Below are 20,000 nucleotides of genomic sequence, written 5' to 3'. Positions count from 1 at the left end.
AAAGAAAACATTTTTGTCAAAGGCTTCATCCAGATCAGACACAGATCGAGTCCATCAACACCTCAAAGCTTCAGTCCTGTAGCGCATCCTGGGTCAACATTCATTCAGGAACATTAGACAGGTTTAATTTATAAGATGTTTAATGTTTGATAATATTTTACATGTGCGTCAGCAATGCTTCCATCGCTTATTTCTGCTTCTTCTTCTCCTGTGTTTTGATCAATAGAGTCATTAATCTTTCAGATGATGTGTAACAGCGCCCCCTACTGTATAACAGTGAAAACACGGATTGCTGGGAAATTCCGTCAATGGCGGGGAAAGAGTTAATTTAGCAATTTACAAGCCATTGTTTCTATTTTGTGCATAATGTATAACATTGTATGTATTATAGACACCTTCAGTTTACTCATTTATTTGAATGGCAACATTGGGCTGGATGTGGAATAACATACTTTACAAATAAATGTTTAAACCAGCCCAGGGTGGTTAATTTGATTAATCAAAGAAATAATTGGCCAATTAACTGATTTTCAAAATAATCATTAGTTGCAGCCCTACATTAAACTCTTGTAAAATGTTAATAATCCAGCTGCTGTACTGAAGGACTTACACACACACACACGTCTCACCTTCCTGGTGGAGCGTGAGGGGGGGGGCGTGGCCTCGGCTGCCTGTCTCACTGCACACATCATAATGTCAATCAGCGCACTCTCCAGCTCGTCCTCCACACCTGCACACACACACACACACACACACCCCATGATGTCAATCAGCGCATTCTCCAGCTCATACTCCTTCCTGCAGCGCACACACACACACACACACTCACCTCCTTCCTGCAGCAAGAGTGATGTCATCACATCCCAGTCTTTTAGCTCCGCCCCCGCAACGTCCCACAGACTATCGACTAGATACGCAGCGTGATCATGATACTGACACACACACAGAAGACATTTAATACACACATATCTACAGTCACAGGCTGTTCATCTGGTTAAAATATCAATATTAAAATATAATGAACACCAGGAGCCTCATTTATGAAACGCATGTACGATCAGATTTAATCCGAAATGACATGGAATTTGTCTTGCATCAAAATTGAGGAACAAATTGGGGTTTATAAAGGCAGAAACTAAGATGAATAAGTTCTTATGAATTCTTATAATTATGGCAACATCCTCTATGAACATCTAGTGAATCACTGTATGCTTTGTTCACTTAAATTATTAAGCAGTTGATAACGTGACCCACGTTATAATCACATTATCAAATTATTATAATTTTTTTTGTCTTTCTGCATTCAAATCCATTTGGCTCAAGGGTGTGCGAGTGTGTTCTGAGGGTGTGTGTGTTCTGAGGGTGTGTGTGTTCTGAGGGTGTGTGCGTGTGCTTTGAGGGTGTGTGAGTGTGTTCTGAGGGTGTGTGCGTGTGCTTTGAGGGTGTGCGAGTGTGTTCTGAGGGTGTGTGTGTTCTGAGGGTGTGTGTGTGTGTTCTGAGGGTGTGTGCGTGTGCTTTGAGGGTGTGTGAGTGTGCTTTGAGGGTGTGTGAGTGTGTTCTGAGGGTGTGTGTGTGTGTTCTGAGGGTGTGTGCGTGTGCTTTGAGGGTGTGTGAGTGTGTTCTGAGGGTGTGTGTGTGTGTTCTGAGGGTGTGTGCGTGTGCTCTGAGGGTGTGTGAGTGTGTTCTGAGGGTGTGTGAGTGTGCTTTGAGGGTGTGCGAGTGTGCTTTGAGAGTGTGTGCGTGTGCTTTGAGGGTGTGTGTGTTCTGAGGGTGTGTGAGTGTGCTTTGAGGGTGTGTGAGTGTGTTCTGAGGGTGTGTGTGTGTGCTTTGAGGGTGTGTGTGTGTGTGTTCTGAGGGTGTGTGTGTTCTGAGGGTGTGTGCGTGTGCTTTGAGGGTGTGCGAGTGTGTTCTGAGGGTGTGTGCGTGTGCTTTGAGGGTGTGTGAGTGTGTTCTGAGGGTGTGTGTGTTCTGAGGGTGTGTGCGTGTGCTTTGAGGGTGTGTGAGTGTGTTCTGAGGGTGTGTGTGTTCTGAGGGTGTGTGCGTGTGCTTTGAGGGTGTGTGAGTGTGCTTTGAGGGTGTGTGAGTGTGTTCTGAGGGTGTGTGTGTGTGTTCTGAGGGTGTGTGCGTGTGCTTTGAGGGTGTGTGAGTGTGTTCTGAGGGTGTGTGTGTGTGTTCTGAGGGTGTGTGCGTGTGCTCTGAGGGTGTGTGAGTGTGTTCTGAGGGTGTGTGAGTGTGCTTTGAGGGTGTGCGAGTGTGCTTTGAGAGTGTGTGCGTGTGCTTTGAGGGTGTGTGTGTTCTGAGGGTGTGTGAGTGTGCTTTGAGGGTGTGTGAGTGTGTTCTGAGGGTGTGTGTGTGTGCTTTGAGGGTGTGTGTGTGTGTGTTCTGAGGGTGTGTGTGTTCTGAGGGTGTGTGCGTGTGCTTTGAGGGTGTGCGAGTGTGTTCTGAGGGTGTGTGCGTGTGCTTTGAGGGTGTGTGAGTGTGTTCTGAGGGTGTGTGTGTTCTGAGGGTGTGTGCGTGTGCTTTGAGGGTGTGTGAGTGTGTTCTGAGGGTGTGTGTGTTCTGAGGGTGTGTGTGTGTGTTCTGAGGGTGTGTGCGTGTGCTTTGAGGGTGTGTGAGTGTGCTTTGAGGGTGTGTGAGTGTGTTCTGAGGGTGTGTGTGTGTGTTCTGAGGGTGTGTGCGTGTGCTTTGAGGGTGTGTGAGTGTGTTCTGAGGGTGTGTGTGTGTGTTCTGAGGGTGTGTGCGTGTGCTCTGAGGGTGTGTGAGTGTGTTCTGAGGGTGTGTGAGTGTGCTTTGAGGGTGTGCGAGTGTGCTTTGAGAGTGTGTGCGTGTGCTTTGAGGGTGTGTGTGTTCTGAGGGTGTGTGAGTGTGCTTTGAGGGTGTGTGAGTGTGTTCTGAGGGTGTGTGTTCTGAGGGTGTGTGCGTGTGCTTTGAGGGTGTGTGAGTGTGTTCTGAGGGTGTGTGAGTGTGTTCTGAGGGTGTGTGCGTGTGTTCTGAGGGTGTGTGTTCTGAGGGTGTGTGCGTGTGCTTTGAGGGTGTGTGAGTGTGCTCTGAGGGTGTGTGAGTGTGTTCTGAGGGTGTGTGAGTGTGTTCTGAGGGTGTGTGCGTGTGCTTTGAGGGTGTGTGCGTGTGCTTTGAGGGTGTGTGAGTGTGTTCTGAGGGTGTGTGCGTGTGCTTTGAGGGTGTGTGCGTGTGTTCTGAGGGTGTGTGAGTGTGTTCTGAGGGTGTGTGAGTGTGTTCTGAGGGTGTGTGCGTGTGCTTTGAGGGTGTGTGCGTGTGCTTTGAGGGTGTGTGAGTGTGTTCTGAGGGTGTGTGTGTTCTGAGGGTGTGTGAGTGTGCTTTGAGGGTGTGTGAGTGTGTTCTGAGGGTGTGTGTGTTCTGAGGGTGTGTGAGTGTGCTTTGAGGGTGTGTGAGTGTGTTCTGAGGGTGTGTGAGTGTGTTCTGAGGGTGTGTGCGTGTGTTCTGAGGGTGTGTGAGTGTGCTTTGAGGGTGTGTGAGTGTGTTCTGAGGGTGTGTGTGTGCTTTGAGGGTGTGCGAGTGTGCTTTGAGGGTGTGCTAAATCACATTATCAAATTATTATAATTTTTTTTGTCTTTCTGCATTCAAATCCATTTGGCTCAAAGATCTGAGAGTGTGCGAGTGTGTTCTGAGGGTGTGTGCGTGTGTTCTGAGGGTGTGTGCGTGTGCTCTGAGGGTGTGTGAGTGTGTTCTGAGGGTGTGTGTGTGTGCTCTGAGGCTGTGTGAGTGTGCTTTGAGGGTGTGTGCGTGTGTTCTGAGGGTGTGTGCGTGTGTTCTGAGGGTGTGTGCGTGTGCTCTGAGGGTGTGTGAGTGTGTTCTGAGGGTGTGTGCGTGTGTTCTGAGGGTGTGTGAGTGTGTTCTGAGGGTGTGTGTGTGTGTTCTGAGGGTGTGTGCGTGTGTTCTGAGGGTGTGTGCGTGTGCTCTGAGGGTGTGTGAGTGTGTTCTGAGGGTGTGTGCGTGTGTTCTGAGGGTGTGTGCGTGTGTTCTGAGGGTGTGTGTGTGTGTTCTGAGGGTGTGTGAGTGTGTTCTGAGGGTGTGTGAGTGTGTTCTGAGGGTGTGTGCGTGTGTTCTGAGGGTGTGTGCGTGTGCTCTGAGGGTGTGTGAGTGTGTTCTGAGGGTGTGTGCGTGTGTTCTGAGGGTGTGTGCGTGTGTTCTGAGGGTGTGTGCGTGTGTTCTGAGGGTGTGTGCGTGTGTTCTGAGGGTGTGTGCGTGTGCTTTGAGGGTGTGCGAGTGTGTTTTGAGGGTGTGCGAGTGTGCTTTGAGAGTGTGTGCGTGTGCTTTGAGGGTGTGCGAGTGTGCTTTGAGGGTGTGTGTGTTCCGAGGGTGTGTGAGTGTGCTCTGAGGGTGTGTGCGTGTGTTCTGAAGGTGTGTGAGTGTGTGTTCTGAGGGTGTGTGAGTGTGCTCTGAGGGCGTGTGAGTGTATTCTGAAGGTGTGTGAGTGTGTTCTGAGGGTGTGTGCGTGTGTTCTGAGGGTGAGTGAGTGTGTTCTGAGGGTGTGTGTGTTCTGAGGGTGTGTGAGTGTGTTCTGAGGGTGTGTGCGTGTGTTCTGAGGGTGTGTGTTCTGAGGGTGTGTGTGTTCTGAGGGTGTGTGAGTGTGTTCTGAGGGTGAGTGAGTGTGTTCTGAGGGTGTGTGTGTTCTGAGGGTGTGTGAGTGTGTTCTGAGGGTGTGTGCGTGTGTTCTGAGGGTGTGTGTTCTGAGGGTGTGTGTGTTCTGAGGGTGTGTGAGTGTGTTCTGAGGGTGAGTGAGTGTGTTCTGAGGGTGTGTGTGTTCTGAGGGTGTGTGAGTGTGTTCTGAGGGTGTGTGCGTGTGTTCTGAGGGTGTGTGAGTGTGTTCTGAGGGTGTGTGCGTGTGTTCTGAGGGTGTGTGCGTGTGCTTTGAGGGTGTGTGAGTGTGTTCTGAGGGTGTGTGTGTTCTGAGGGTGTGTGAGTATGTTCTGAGGGTGTGTGTTCTGAGGGTGTGTGTGTTCTGAGGGTGTGTGAGTGTGCTCTGAGGGTGTGTGAGTGTGTGCGTGTGCTTTGAGGGTGTGTGAGTGTGTTCTGAGGGTGTGTGTGTTCTGAGGGTGTGTGAGTATGTTCTGAGGGTGTGTGTTCTGAGGGTGTGTGAGTGTGTTCTGAGGGTGTGTGTGTTCTGAGGGTGTGTGAGTGTGTTCTGAGGGTGTGTGCGTGTGCTTTGAGGGTGTGTGAGTGTGTTCTGAGGGTGTGTGCGTGTGCTTTGAGGGTGTGTGCGTGTGCTTTGAGGGTGTGTGAGTGTGTTCTGAGAGTGTGTGTGTTCTGAGGGTGTGTGCGTGTGCTTTGAGGGTGTGTGAGTGTGTTCTGAGGGTGTGTGCGTGTGCTTTGAGGGTGTGTGAGTGTGTTCTGAGGGTGTGTGTGTTCTGAGGGTGTGTGAGTGTGTTCTGAGGGTGTGTGCGTGTGCTTTGAGGGTGTGTGAGTGTGTTCTGAGGGTGTGTGAGTGTGTTCTGAGGGTGTGTGTGTTCTGAGGGTGTGTGAGTGTGTTCTGAGGGTGTGTGCGTGTGCTTTGAGGGTGTGTGAGTGTGTTCTGAGAGTGTGTGTGTTCTGAGGGTGTGTGAGTGTGTTCTGAGGGTGTGTGCGCGTGTGCTTTGAGGGTGTGTGAGTGTGTTCTGAGGGTGTGTGAGTGTGTTCTGAGGGTGTGTGCGTGTGCTTTGAGGGTGTGTGCGTGTGCTTTGAGGGTGTGTGGTTTCTGAGGGTGTGTGTGTTCTGAGGGTGTGCGTGTGCTTTGAGGGTGTGTGAGTGTGCTCTGAGGGTGTGTGTGTTCTGAGGGTGTGTGAGTGTGTTCTGAGGGTGTGTGTGTTCTGAGGGTGTGTGTGTTCTGAGGGTGTGTGAGTGTGCTCTGAAGGTGTGTGAGTGTGTGTTCTGAGGGTGTGTGAGTGTGTTCTGAAGGTGTGTGAGTGTGTTCTGAAGGTGTGTGAGTGTGTTCTGAGGGTGTGTGTGTTCTGAGGGTGTGTGCGTGTGTTCTGAGGGTGAGTGAGTGTGTTCTGAGGGTGTGTGTGCGTGTGTTCTGAGGGTGTGTGCGTGTGTTCTGAGGGTGTGTGCGTGTGTTCTGAGGGTGTGTGTGTTCTGAGGGTGTGTGCGTGTGTTCTGAGGGTGTGTGCCTGTGTTCTGAGGGTGTGTGTGTTCTGAGTGTGTTCTGAGGGTGAGTGAGTGTGTTCTGAGGGTGAGTGAGTGTGTTCTGAGGGTGTGTGTGTTCTGAGGGTGTGTGAGTGTGTTCTGAGGGTGTGTGCGTGTGTTCTGAGGGTGAGTGAGTGTGTTCTGAAGGTGTGTGTGCGTGTGTTCTGAGGGTGTGTGCGTGTGTTCTGAGGGTGAGTGAGTGTGTTCTGAAGGTGTGTGTGCGTGTGTTCTGAGGGTGTGTGCGTGTGTTCTGAGGGTGTGTGCGTGTGTTCTGAGGGTGTGTGTGTTCTGAGGGTGTGTGTGTTCTGAGGGTGTGTGCGTGTGTTCTGAGGGTGTGTGCGTGTGTTCTGAGGGTGTGTGTGTTCTGAGGGTGTGTGAGTGTGTTCTGAGGGTGTGTGCGTGTGTTCTGAGGGTGTGTGCGTGTGTTCTGAGGGTGTGTGCGTGTGCTTTGAGGGTGTGTGAGTGTGTTCTGAGGGTGTGTGTGTTCTGAGGGTGTGTGAGTATGTTCTGAGGGTGTGTGAGTATGTTCTGAGGGTGTGTGTTCTGAGGGTGTGTGTGTTCTGAGGGTGTGTGAGTATGTTCTGAGGGTGTGTGAGTATGTTCTGAGGGTGTGTGTTCTGAGGGTGTGTGCGTGTGTTCTGAGGGTGTGTGAGTGTGTTCTGAGGGTGTGTGTGTTCTGAGGGTGTGTGAGTGTGTTCTGAGGGTGTGTGTGTTCTGAGGGTGTGTGAGTGTGTTCTGAGGGTGTGTGCGTGTGTTCTGAGGGTGTGTGTGTTCTGAGGGTGTGTGAGTGTGTTCTGAGGGTGTGTGTGTTCTGAGGGTGTGTGAGTGTGTTCTGAGGGTGTGTGAGTGTGTTCTGAGGGTGTGTGCGTGTGTTCTGAGGGTGTGTGAGTGTGTTCTGAGGGTGTGTGTGTTCTGAGGGTGTGTGAGTGTGTTCTGAGGGTGTGTGAGTGTGTTCTGAGGGTGTGTGAGTGTGTTCTGAGGGTGTGTGAGTGTGTTCTGAGGGTGTGTGTTCTGAGGGTGTGTGTTCTGAGGGTGTGTGTTCTGAGGGTGTGTGAGTGTGTTCTGAGGGTGTGTGCGTGTGTTCTGAGTGTGTGTGCGTGTGCTCTGAGGGTGTGTGAGTGTGTTCTGAGGGTGTGTGCGTGTGCTTTGAGGGTGTGTGAGTGTGTTCTGAGGGTGTGTGTGTTCTGAGGGTGTGTGAGTGTGTTCTGAGGGTGTGTGCGTGTGTTCTGAGTGTGTGTGCGTGTGCTCTGAGGGTGTGTGCGTGTGCTCTGAGGGTGTGTGAGTGTGTTCTGAGGGTGTGTGCGTGTGCTTTGAGGGTGTGTGAGTGTGTTCTGAGGGTGTGTGTGTTCTGAGGGTGTGTGTGTTCTGAGGGTGTGTGAGTGTGTTCTGAGGGTGTGTGTGTTCTGAAGGTGTGTGAGTGTGTTCTGAGGGTGTGTGTTCTGAGGGTGTGAGTGTGTTCTGAGGGTGTGTGAGTGTGTGTTCTGAGGGTGTGTGAGTGTGTGTTCTGAGGGTGTGTGAGTGTGTTCTGAGGGTGTGTGAGTGTGTTCTGAGGGTGTGTGAGTGTGTTCTGAGGGTGTGTGCGTGTGCTTTGAGGGTGTGTGAGTGTGTTCTGAGGGTGTGTGTGTTCTGAGGGTGTGTGAGTGTGTTCTGAGGGTGTGTGAGTGTGTTCTGAGGGTGTGTGAGTGTGTTCTGAGGGTGTGTGTTCTGAGGGTGTGTGTTCTGAGGGTGTGTGAGTGTGTTCTGAGGGTGTGTGTGTTCTGAGGGTGTGTGAGTGTGTTCTGAGGGTGTGTGAGTGTGTTCTGAGGGTGTGTGAGTGTGTTCTGAGGGTGTGTGTTCTGAGGGTGTGTGTTCTGAGGGTGTGTGAGTGTGTTCTGAGGGTGTGTGCGTGTGTTCTGAGTGTGTGTGCGTGTGCTCTGAGGGTGTGTGAGTGTGTTCTGAGGGTGTGTGCGTGTGCTTTGAGGGTGTGTGAGTGTGTTCTGAGGGTGTGTGTGTTCTGAGGGTGTGTGAGTGTGTTCTGAGGGTGTGTGCGTGTGTTCTGAGTGTGTGTGCGTGTGCTCTGAGGGTGTGTGAGTGTGTTCTGAGGGTGTGTGCGTGTGCTTTGAGGGTGTGTGAGTGTGTTCTGAGGGTGTGTGTGTTCTGAGGGTGTGTGAGTGTGTTCTGAGGGTGTGTGTGTTCTGAGGGTGTGTGTGTTCTGAAGGTGTGTGAGTGTGTTCTGAGGGTGTGTGTTCTGAGGGTGTGAGTGTGTTCTGAGGGTGTGAATGTGTTCTGAGGGTGTGTGAGTGTGTGTTCTGAGGGTGTGTGAGTGTGTGTTCTGAGGGTGTGTGAGTGTGTTCTGAGGGTGTGTGAGTGTGTTCTGAGGGTGTGTGCGTGTGCTTTGAGGGTGTGTGCGTGTGCTTTGAGGGTGTGTGTTCTGAGGGTGTGTGAGTGTGTTCTGAGGGTGTGTGTGTTCTGAGGGTGTGTGTGTTCTGAAGGTGTGTGAGTGTGTTCTGAGGGTGTGTGTTCTGAGGGTGTGAGTGTGTTCTGAGGGTGTGAATGTGTTCTGAGGGTGTGTGAGTGTGTGTTCTGAGGGTGTGTGAGTGTGTGTTCTGAGGGTGTGTGAGTGTGTTCTGAGGGTGTGTGAGTGTGTTCTGAGGGTGTGTGCGTGTGCTTTGAGGGTGTGTGCGTGTGCTTTGAGGGTGTGTGCGTGTGCTTTGAGGGTGTGTGAGTGTGTTCTGAGAGTGTGTGTGTTCTGAGGGTGTGTGAGTGTGTTCTGAGGGTGTGTGCGCGTGTGCTTTGAGGGTGTGTGAGTGTGTTCTGAGGGTGTGTGCGTGTGCTTTGAGGGTGTGTGGTTTCTGAGGGTGTGTGCGTGTGCTTTGAGGGAGGGTGTGTGCGTGTGCTTTGAGGGTGTGTGGTTTCTGAGGGTGTGTGTGTTCTGAGGGTGTGCGTGTGCTTTGAGGGTGTGTGAGTGTGCTCTGAGGGTGTGTGTGTTCTGAGGGTGTGTGAGTGTGTTCTGAGGGTGTGTGTGTTCTGAGGGTGTGTGAGTGTGCTCTGAGGGTGTGTGCGTGTGTTCTGAAGGTGTGTGAGTGTGTGTTCTGAGGGTGTGTGAGTGTGTTCTGAGGGTGTGTGTGTTCTGAGGGTGTGTGAGTGTGTTCTGAGGGTGTGTGTGTTCTGAGGGTGTGTGTGTTCTGAGGGTGTGTGAGTGTGCTCTGAGGGTGTGTGCGTGTGTTCTGAAGGTGTGTGAGTGTGTGTTCTGAGGGTGTGTGAGTGTGCTCTGAGGGCGTGTGAGTGTGTTCTGAGGGTGAGTGAGTGTGTTCTGAGGGTGTGTGTGTTCTGAGGGTGTGTGCGTGTGTTCTGAGGGTGTGTGCGTGTGTTCTGAGGGTGTGTGCGTGTGCTTTGAGGGTGTGTGAGTGTGTTCTGAGGGTGTGTGTGTTCTGAGGGTGTGTGAGTGTGTTCTGAGGGTGTGTGTGTTCTGAGGGTGTGTGAGTGTGTTCTGAGGGTGTGTGTGTTCTGAGGGTGTGTGTGTTCTGAGGGTGTGTGTGTTCTGAGGGTGTGTGAGTGTGCTCTGAGGGTGTGTGCGTGTGTTCTGAAGGTGTGTGAGTGTATTCTGAAGGTGTGTGAGTGTGTTCTGAGGGTGAGTGTGTTCTGAGGGTGTGTGCGTGTGTTCTGAGGGTGTGTGAGTGTGTTCTGAGGGTGAGTGAGTGTGTTCTGAGGGTGTGTGTGTTCTGAGGGTGTGTGAGTGTGTGTTCTGAGGGTGTGTGCGTGTGTTCTGAGGGTGTGTGCGTGTGCTTTGAGGGTGTGTGAGTGTGTTCTGAGGGTGTGTGTGTTCTGAGGGTGTGTGAGTATGTTCTGAGGGTGTGTGTTCTGAGGGTGTGTGTGTTCTGAGGGTGTGTGAGTGTGTTCTGAGGGTGTGAATGTGTTCTGAGGGTGTGTGAGTGTGTGTTCTGAGGGTGTGAGTGTGTGTTCTGAGGGTGTGAATGTGTTCTGAGGGTGTGTGAGTGTGTGTTCTGAGGGTGTGTGCGTGTGTTCTGAGGGTGTGAGTGTGTTCTGAGGGTGTGTGAGTGTGTGTTCTGAGGGTGTGAGTGTGTGTTCTGAAGGTGTGTGAGTGTGTTCTGAGGGTGTGAGTGTGTTCTGAAGGTGTGTGAGTGTGTTCTGAGGGTGTGTGCGTGTGTTCTGAGGGTGTGAGTGTGTTCTGAGGGTGTGTGAGTGTGTGTTCTGAGGGTGTGAGTGTGTGTTCTGAAGGTGTGTGAGTGTGTTCTGAGGGTGTGAGTGTGTTCTGAAGGTGTGTGAGTGTGTTCTGAGGGTGTGAATGTGTTCTGAAGGTGTGTGAGTGTGTTCTGAGGGTGTGAGTGTGCACTAGTTTCCTTCAGGTACAAACATCTACACCAATCAGTGAAAGTCTTGGCAAAAAACATTCATGCATTCTTAAGTGAAACTAAACACTTTACGGTCATGCCCTAACCCTAACCCTAACCCTAACCCTAACCCTAACCCTAACCCTAACTGCATGCACACGGATCATGTGATCTGTGAGAGGAAAGAGAGAAGCAGGTGCATGATGGGATTGAGTGGTTCACCTCGCTCTTAATGAAGAAATGAGCCAGCAAACGGAGAAAAGAAACACTGCGTTTGTCTGAGCGCCCGTCTAACACACTGCACAGCCTGCACACAAGATCACAACACATGACGGTCCGTGACGTGTGTGTGTGTGTGTGGAGAGATGATGATGAGGATGACGATGAACGTACGTGTGGTACAGGAATGCTCCGGCTGCGCAGGCGAGACCTCTGTGTGTGGAGAAAACCAGAGGATACACAGCAGCGCACTCCTCTTCACTCAGGCCCTCTTCTGTCTGCCTACACACACACACACACACACACACACACCCCATCAATGCTGATGTTTATAAGCATAGACATGCGTTCAGCAGTGACATCACTTCCTCTTGAGAACCGGATGAAGCTCCAGCTGAAACTCACTGTTGGATGAGCAGCAACAGCTTCACCGCTTCCACAGCCACATCTGAGTCTTTATCCAGGATCATACACACCATCCGCTCCTGAGGAGAAACACACACACTCATCATCATCCTCATCTCTCCACACACACACACACACTCATCATCATCCTCATCTCTCCACACACACACACACACTCATCATCATCCTCATCTCTCCACACACACACACACACTCTCATCATCATCCTCATCTCTCCACACACACACACACACTCATCATCATCCTCATCTCTCCACACACACACACACACTCTCATCATCCTCATCTCTCCACACACACACACACACACTCATCATCATCCTCATCTCTCCACACACACACACACACACACACACTCATCATCATCCTCATCTCTCCACACACACACACACACTCATCATCATCCTCATCTCTCCACACACACACACACACACACACACTCTCATCATCCTCATCTCTCCACACACACACACACACACTCATCATCATCCTCATCTCTCCACACACACACACACACTCTCATCATCATCCTCATCTCTCCACACACACACACACACTCTCATCATCCTCATCTCTCCACACACACACACACACTCATCATCATCCTCATCTCTCCACACACACACACACACTCATCATCATCCTCATCTCTCCACACACACACACACACTCTCATCATCCTCATCTCTCCACACACACACACACTCTCATCATCCTCATCTCTCCACACACACACACACACTCTCATCATCCTCATCTCTCCACACACACACACACACTCTCATCATCCTCATCTCTCCACACACACACACACACTCTCATCATCCTCATCTCTCCACACACACACACACACTCATCATCATCCTCATCTCTCCACACACACACACACACTCATCATCATCCTCATCTCTCCACACACACACACACACTCTCATCATCCTCATCTCTCCACACACACACACACACTCTCATCATCCTCATCTCTCCACACACACACACACACTCTCATCATCCTCATCTCTCCACACACACACACACACTCTCATCATCCTCATCTCTCCACACACACACACACACTCATCATCATCCTCATCTCTCCACACACACACACACACTCTCATCATCCTCATCTCTCCACACACACACACACACTCATCATCATCCTCATCTCTCCACACACACACACACACACTCATCATCATCCTCATCTCTCCACACACACACACACACACTCTCATCATCCTCATCTCTCCACACACACACACACACTCATCATCATCCTCATCTCTCCACACACACACACACACTCATCATCATCCTCATCTCTCCACACACACACACACACTCTCATCATCCTCATCTCTCCACACACACACACACACTCTCATCATCCTCATCTCTCCACACACACACACACACTCATCATCATCCTCATCTCTCCACACACACACACACACTCTCATCATCCTCATCTCTCCACACACACACACACACACACACTCTCATCATCCTCATCTCTCCACACACACACACACACTCTCATCATCCTCATCTCTCCACACACACACACACACACTCATCATCATCCTCATCTCTCCACACACACACACACACTCATCATCATCCTCATCTCTCCACACACACACACACACTCTCATCATCCTCATCTCTCCACACACACACACACACTCTCATCATCCTCATCTCTCCACACACACACACACACTCTCATCATCCTCATCTCTCCACACACACACACACACTCATCATCATCCTCATCTCTCCACACACACACACACACTCATCATCATCCTCATCTCTCCACACACACACACACACACTCTCATCATCCTCATCTCTCCACACACACACACACACTCATCATCATCCTCATCTCTCCACACACACACACACACTCTCATCATCCTCATCTCTCCACACACACACACACACACACACTCTCATCATCCTCATCTCTCCACACACACACACACACACTCTCATCATCCTCATCTCTCCACACACACACACACACACTCTCATCATCCTCATCTCTCCACACACACACACACACTCTCATCATCCTCATCTCTCCACACACACACACACACACTCTCATCATCCTCATCTCTCCACACACACACACACACTCATCATCATCCTCATCTCTCCACACACACACACACACTCTCATCATCCTCATCTCTCCACACACACACACACACACTCTCATCATCCTCATCTCTCCACACACACACACACACTCTCATCATCCTCATCTCTCCACACACACACACACACACTCTCATCATCCTCATCTCTCCACACACACACACACACACTCTCATCATCCTCATCTCTCCACACACACACACACACACTCTCATCATCCTCATCTCTCCACACACACACACACACTCATCATCATCCTCATCTCTCCACACACACACACACTCTCATCATCCTCATCTCTCCACACACACACACACACTCTCATCATCCTCATCTCTCCACACACACACACACACTCATCATCCTCATCTCTCCACACACACACACACACTCTCATCATCCTCATCTCTCCACACACACACACACACTCTCATCATCCTCATCTCTCCACACACACACACACACTCATCATCATCCTCATCTCTCCACACACACACACACACACTCATCATCATCCTCATCTCTCCACACACACACACACACACTCATCATCCTCATCTCTCCACACACACACACACACACTCATCATCATCCTCATCTCTCCACACACACACACACACTCTCATCATCCTCATCTCTCCACACACATCTCTCCACACACACACACACTCATCATCATCCTCATCTCTCCACACACACACACACACACTCTCATCATCCTCATCTCTCCACACACACACACACACACTCTCATCATCCTCATCTCTCCACACACACACACACACACACTCATCATCATCCTCATCTCTCCACACACACACACACACTCATCATCATCCTCATCTCTCCACACACACACACACACTCATCATCATCCTCATCTCTCCACACACACACACACACACACACACTCTCATCATCCTCATCTCTCCACACACACACACACACTCATCATCATCCTCATCTCTCCACACACACACACACACACACTCTCATCATCCTCATCTCTCCACACACACACACACACTCTCATCATCCTCATCTCTCCACACACACACACACACACTCATCATCATCCTCATCTCTCCACACACACACACACACTCATCATCATCCTCATCTCTCCACACACACACACACACTCATCATCATCCTCATCTCTCCACACACACACACACACTCATCATCATCCTCATCTCTCCACACACACACACACACACACTCTCATCATCCTCATCTCTCCACACACACACTCATCATCCTCATCTCTCCACACACACACACACACACACTCTCATCATCCTCATCTCTCCACACACACACACACACACTCTCATCATCCTCATCTCTCCACACACACACACACACTCATCATCATCCTCATCTCTCCACACACACACACACACTCATCATCATCCTCATCTCTCCACACACACACACACACTCATCATCATCCTCATCTCTCCACACACACACACACACACACTCTCATCATCCTCATCTCTCCACACACACACTCATCATCCTCATCTCTCCACACACACACTCTCATCATCCTCATCTCTCCACACACACACTCTCATCATCCTCATCTCTCCACACACACACACACTGCACTCGCACTCCACACACACTGCACTCGCACTCCACACACACACACACACACACTGCACTCGCACTCCACACACACTGCACTCGCACTCCACACACACACACACACACACACACACACACACACACACTGCACTCGCACTCCACACACACTGCACTCGCACTCCACACACACACACACACACACACACACACACTGCACTCGCACTCCACACACACACACACTGCGGCTGATGAACTCTTGCTCGTATAGCTTCTGGAGGGTCAACACACACTGCACACACACAGACACACACTGCCCTCGCACTGAACACACACTGCACTCGCACTCGCACTCCACACACACTGAACTCGCACTCCACACACACTGCACTCGCACTCCACACACACTGAACTCGCACTCCACACACACACACAGACACTGCACTCGCACTCCACACACACTGCACTCGCACTCCACACACACACACAGACACTGCACTCGCACTCCACACACACTGAACTCGCACTCCACACACACACACACACACACACACACACTGCACTCGCACTCCACACACACACACACACACACACACTGCACTCGCACTCCACACACACTGCACTCGCACTCCACACACACACACACACACACACACACACACACTGCACTCGCACTCCACACACACTGCACTCGCACTCCACACACACACACACACACACACACACACTGCACTCGCACTCCACACACACACACACTGCGGCTGATGAACTCTTGCTCGTATAGCTTCTGGAGGGTCAACACACACTGCCCTCGCACTCCACACACACACACACTGCGGCTGATGAACTCTTGCTCGTATAGCTTCTGGAGGGTCAACACACACTGCACACACACAGACACACACTGCCCTCGCACTGAACACACACTGCACTCGCACTCGCACTCCACACACACTGAACTCGCACTCCACACACACACACAGACACTGCACTCGCACTCCACACACACTGAACTCGCACTCCACACACACTGCACTCGCACTCCACACACACTGAACTCGCACTCCACACACACACACAGACACTGCACTCGCACTCCACACACACTGAACTCGCACTCCACACACACACACACACACTGCACTCGCACTCCACACACACTGCACTCGCACTCCACACACACAGACACACACACACACACTGCACTCGCACTCCACACACACTGAACTCGCACTCCACACACACACACACACACTGCACTCGCACTCCACACACACTGCACTCGCACTCCACACACACAGACACACACACTGCGGCTGATGAACTCCTGCTCGTATAGCTTCTGGAGGGTCAACACACACTGCACACACACAGACACACACTGCCCTCGCACTGAACACACACTGAACTCGCACTCCACACACACACACACACACTGCACTCGCACTCCACACACACTGAACTCGCACTCCACACACACTGAACTCGCACTCCACACACACTGAACTCGCACTCCACACACACACACACACACTGCACTCGCACTCCACACACACTGCACTCGCACTCCACACACACAGACACACACACTGCGGCTGATGAACTCCTGCTCGTATAGCTTCTGGAGGGTCAACACACACTGCACACACACAGACACACACACTCACCCTGAAGCGGCTGGTGAACAGCTCGAGGCGGCTGATGAACTCCTGCTCGTACAGCTTCTGGAGGGTCAACACACACTGCAGACGCACCGCCGCTTGCTGAAACACACACACACACACACACACACAGTGTGACTGTACAAGCTCTCAGATCTGATTATAAGTGTGTGTTTCTGCTCAGCGCACCTTGTCATGCAGCATCCAGCCCACATATTTGAGGTGTTCGTCGTTGAGGAAGCGCACGGGATTGTCCCGGATCCACACGCCCATCTCCTGCATACACACGGCCCGGATCTCAGGGACACGGTCCCGGTACCGGTGCACGAACACACCCTTGAAGATCCCGTTCATCAGAGAGCGCAGGTCCTCCTGATGCTCCAGCAGCTGCGCACACACACACACACAGTTTATAGCTAATATGTATGTGTGTGTGTGTGTGTGTAAGTGAGGTGTAAGTGAGAGAGAGAGTGTGTGTGTCTGTGTGAGTGACAGGGCTCTACGCTAATTTTTTTCCCAAAGATTACATGTGCTCCTAAAAAAAGTTTTGATTAAAGCTCCAGTATGTAACTTTAGTATGTGACCACAAGAGGGCGCAGTTTCCAACAATAACAAAGGCGAAGCTTGATGACGCTATGAAGGAGGTGACGATGGGAGATGTCGTTTTTAATGCGTTTTCACCATAGCAATGTATCTAAATGGAATTAATGAATCATGATCACGGATGAGGTAATTTATTCGTTTTTGTATTACCTGTATGTCTGATCGTATTATTTTATGTCATCATAATTAATGAACTGCAAGGAACGTGAAATGTTATGCTATATTATCCCATTACAACATACAGCTATTTGTCAAATGATTTGTTTGGTTTATGTTGTGCAGTTTTACGTTTTTATGGTTAATGCCGTGTTGTTTAACGTGTTCAAACCAATATCTAAAAGTAAATTTGAACGAACATTTGCAAGTAATGACTAAATATATTTTTTAACAACATATCCGATTGTATTTAATTGTACTGCCATAATCTCGGTCACCACACGTGATAAAAAGCCTTACCGAAGTACAAAGAGCAATATAACTTTGTTTATAAGTGCTATTATTGACAGTTGCATGTCTTACCTGTCTATCAATACACTCGCGAGAGCAGAGTCTCTGTCAAGTCCAAGATAGTCGCGCATCTCTCTCCATCTCGAAAACGCCTGCCGATATTTATCCGGGTTTTATTCCTCCGTTTGTCACACAGTCCGTGACTCCGCATGTATCCGAATATGGACGCTTTCGTTTTGTTGGCACTTCAATACTCGCCAAAGAGTAATCGTGATCCATAACAGCTATAACCATACAGTCTATGGCAATAACGCTATAACTACCACTTCCGCATTTGACCGTGATATTCCGGTGTGGTGGGTCATATTTTTTATTTTATTCTTTTTTATTCTTTGTCAGACGTCGTTATTGTTTATTGTGATAAGAAAAAAAAACTCAATAAAGTTGTTGTAAAAAAATAAAATAAAAATGTCGAATTTTTTTCGGAAAAGAAATGTCGCGCCTCAGTGACGTAATGTCCGCTCTATCCTTTTTTTCCGGTGTGGACCATGTGATAGGATATTCCACCACACCGGAAAAAAAGGATAGAGCGGACATTGCGTCACTGAGGCGCGACATTTCTTTTCCGGGACGGCCAGTTATTTAAAATCGGAATTTCTCTGAAATAAAAAATCTTTGGAGACTTTTGAGATATTGTAAGTACACAACTGGAGGAAATATATCACACTGTCCAAGTTATTTTCGGAAATTTTATTACAAAATTCCTACATATTGGAGCTTTAAACTGCTCAATTCATATGGGTTAGTTTTATGATCTCTTTATGAACTTTTTGAAGCATTAAAAGTGTCAGTTGTGTAGCTGTCAGGGTTAGAGTTAACCCAGTTGTGTAGCTGTCAGGGTTAGGGTTAACCCAGTTGTGCAGCTGTCAGGGTTAGGGTAAACCCAGTTGTGCAGCTGTCAGGGTTAGGGTAAACCCAGTTGTGTAGCTGTCAGGGTTAGGGTAAACCCAGTTGTGTAGCTGTCAGGGTTAGGGTTAACCCAGTTGTGCAGCTGTCAGGGTTAGGGTTAACCCAGTTGTGCAGCTGTCAGGGTTAGGGTTAACCCAGTTGTGCAGCTGTCAGGGTTAGGGTTAACCCAGTTGTGTAGCTGTCAGGGTTAGGGTTAACCCAGTTGTGAAGCTGTCATTAGAAGTGTCAGTTGTGTAGCTGTCATTAGAAGTGTCAGTTGTGTAGCTGTCAGGGTTAGGGTTAACCCAGTTGTGTAGCTGTCATTAGAAGTGTCAGTTGTGTAGCTGTCATTAGAAGTGTCAGTTGTGTAGCTGTCATTAGAAGTGTCAGTTGTGTAGCTGTCAGGGTTAGGGTTAACCCAGTTGTGTAGCTGTCATTAGAAGTGTCAGTTGTGTAGCTGTCAGGGTTAGGGTTAACCCAGTTGTGTAGCTGTCATTAGAAGTGTCAGTTGTGTAGCTGTCAGGGTTAGGGTTAACCCAGTTGTGTAGCTGTCATTAGAAGTGTCAGTTGTGTAGCTGTCAGGGTTAGGGTTAACCCAGTTGTGCAGCTGTCATTAGAAGTGTCAGTTGTGTAGCTGTCAATGGAGGGAGGGTTAGGGTTAGGGTTAGGTTAGAACGGGTTTGGGACGACATTAGGGAGAGTAATACATGACAGAACTAACCCTAGTTCACACAAAAATGAAAATTCTGTCATTTATTACTCTCACTATAATTTTATGTAATTATTATTTTTTACTTCAAAATGTATAAAAAGAATGAACAAGTAAAAAGTGCTAAAAACAAAACTAATGCCCGCTTGCTTCTGTCCTCTGCAGTACATTAAGTTGTCCTCAAAAAATGAGTTTTTCTTCCTGTCCTCAGTGTCGACTGTTTCGGTCCTAGCTTCAGTTTCTGCACTTTATCTTTTGCTGAGACCGAAACGTTGCTAATAAAATTTTGATACTCATTTGCAAGTATTGATAGTGTGCGGGAGTTCCTTGTTTTGTTTTTTTGCACTTGGTCTTTTGAGATCATGACTATAGGCTTCATACTGTGTTGCTTATCTAGCTCACTGCGTGTTCACTTGCGTGTCTGGGGGCCTGTTTACACCTGGGCACTTCATGCGTTTTTACTGATCAAAACTATTACATTTACACCTGACGTTAGTCACATAAGTGTGTTTTCGCAAAACTGATATAAATCCGATCTTCAGTTCCCGTGCTATATTCAGCTGTAGGCCTATGCAGAGTCACGTCACCGAAACATGAGCTGCATTTGATTGATCATCAGCTCATTTCTAGATCAGCGCTAGGAGAGCGCAGCACTGGTAATATCCTTTCGTTTCTTTATTTTAATGAAGATGATTTTGTGTTGAGCGTCTGCGACTTACTTTCACTTTCATTTGCGCCGGTTTGCGCATT

The 20,000-nt window shown here is 49.6% G+C and overlaps 1 protein-coding gene across 1 annotated transcript in view; it reads right to left on the bottom strand.

Annotated features, from left to right (window-relative positions):
- Positions 1-20,000, bottom strand: part of stag3 (STAG3 cohesin complex component) — a gene marked incomplete at its 5' end in the record, with an annotated part of 65,299 nt that overhangs the window by 37,377 nt on the left and 7,922 nt on the right. Inside the window, 7 exons of the mRNA XM_084132995.1 lie at positions 630-730; positions 830-932; positions 10,695-10,779; positions 10,866-10,973; positions 11,097-11,176; positions 16,550-16,645; positions 16,733-16,930. Coding sequence (XP_083989121.1) covers positions 630-730; positions 830-932; positions 10,695-10,779; positions 10,866-10,973; positions 11,097-11,176; positions 16,550-16,645; positions 16,733-16,930 — 771 coding nt within the window. The remainder of the gene's footprint in view (positions 1-629; positions 731-829; positions 933-10,694; positions 10,780-10,865; positions 10,974-11,096; positions 11,177-16,549; positions 16,646-16,732; positions 16,931-20,000) is intronic.

Source organism: Abramis brama (assembly GCF_963993115.1).
Source record: "Abramis brama genome assembly, chromosome: 13".
NCBI lineage: Eukaryota > Metazoa > Chordata > Actinopteri > Cypriniformes > Leuciscidae > Abramis > Abramis brama.
Note: the sequence above shows the minus strand (reverse complement) of the source record. Positions and strands in the feature narration are given on the sequence as shown.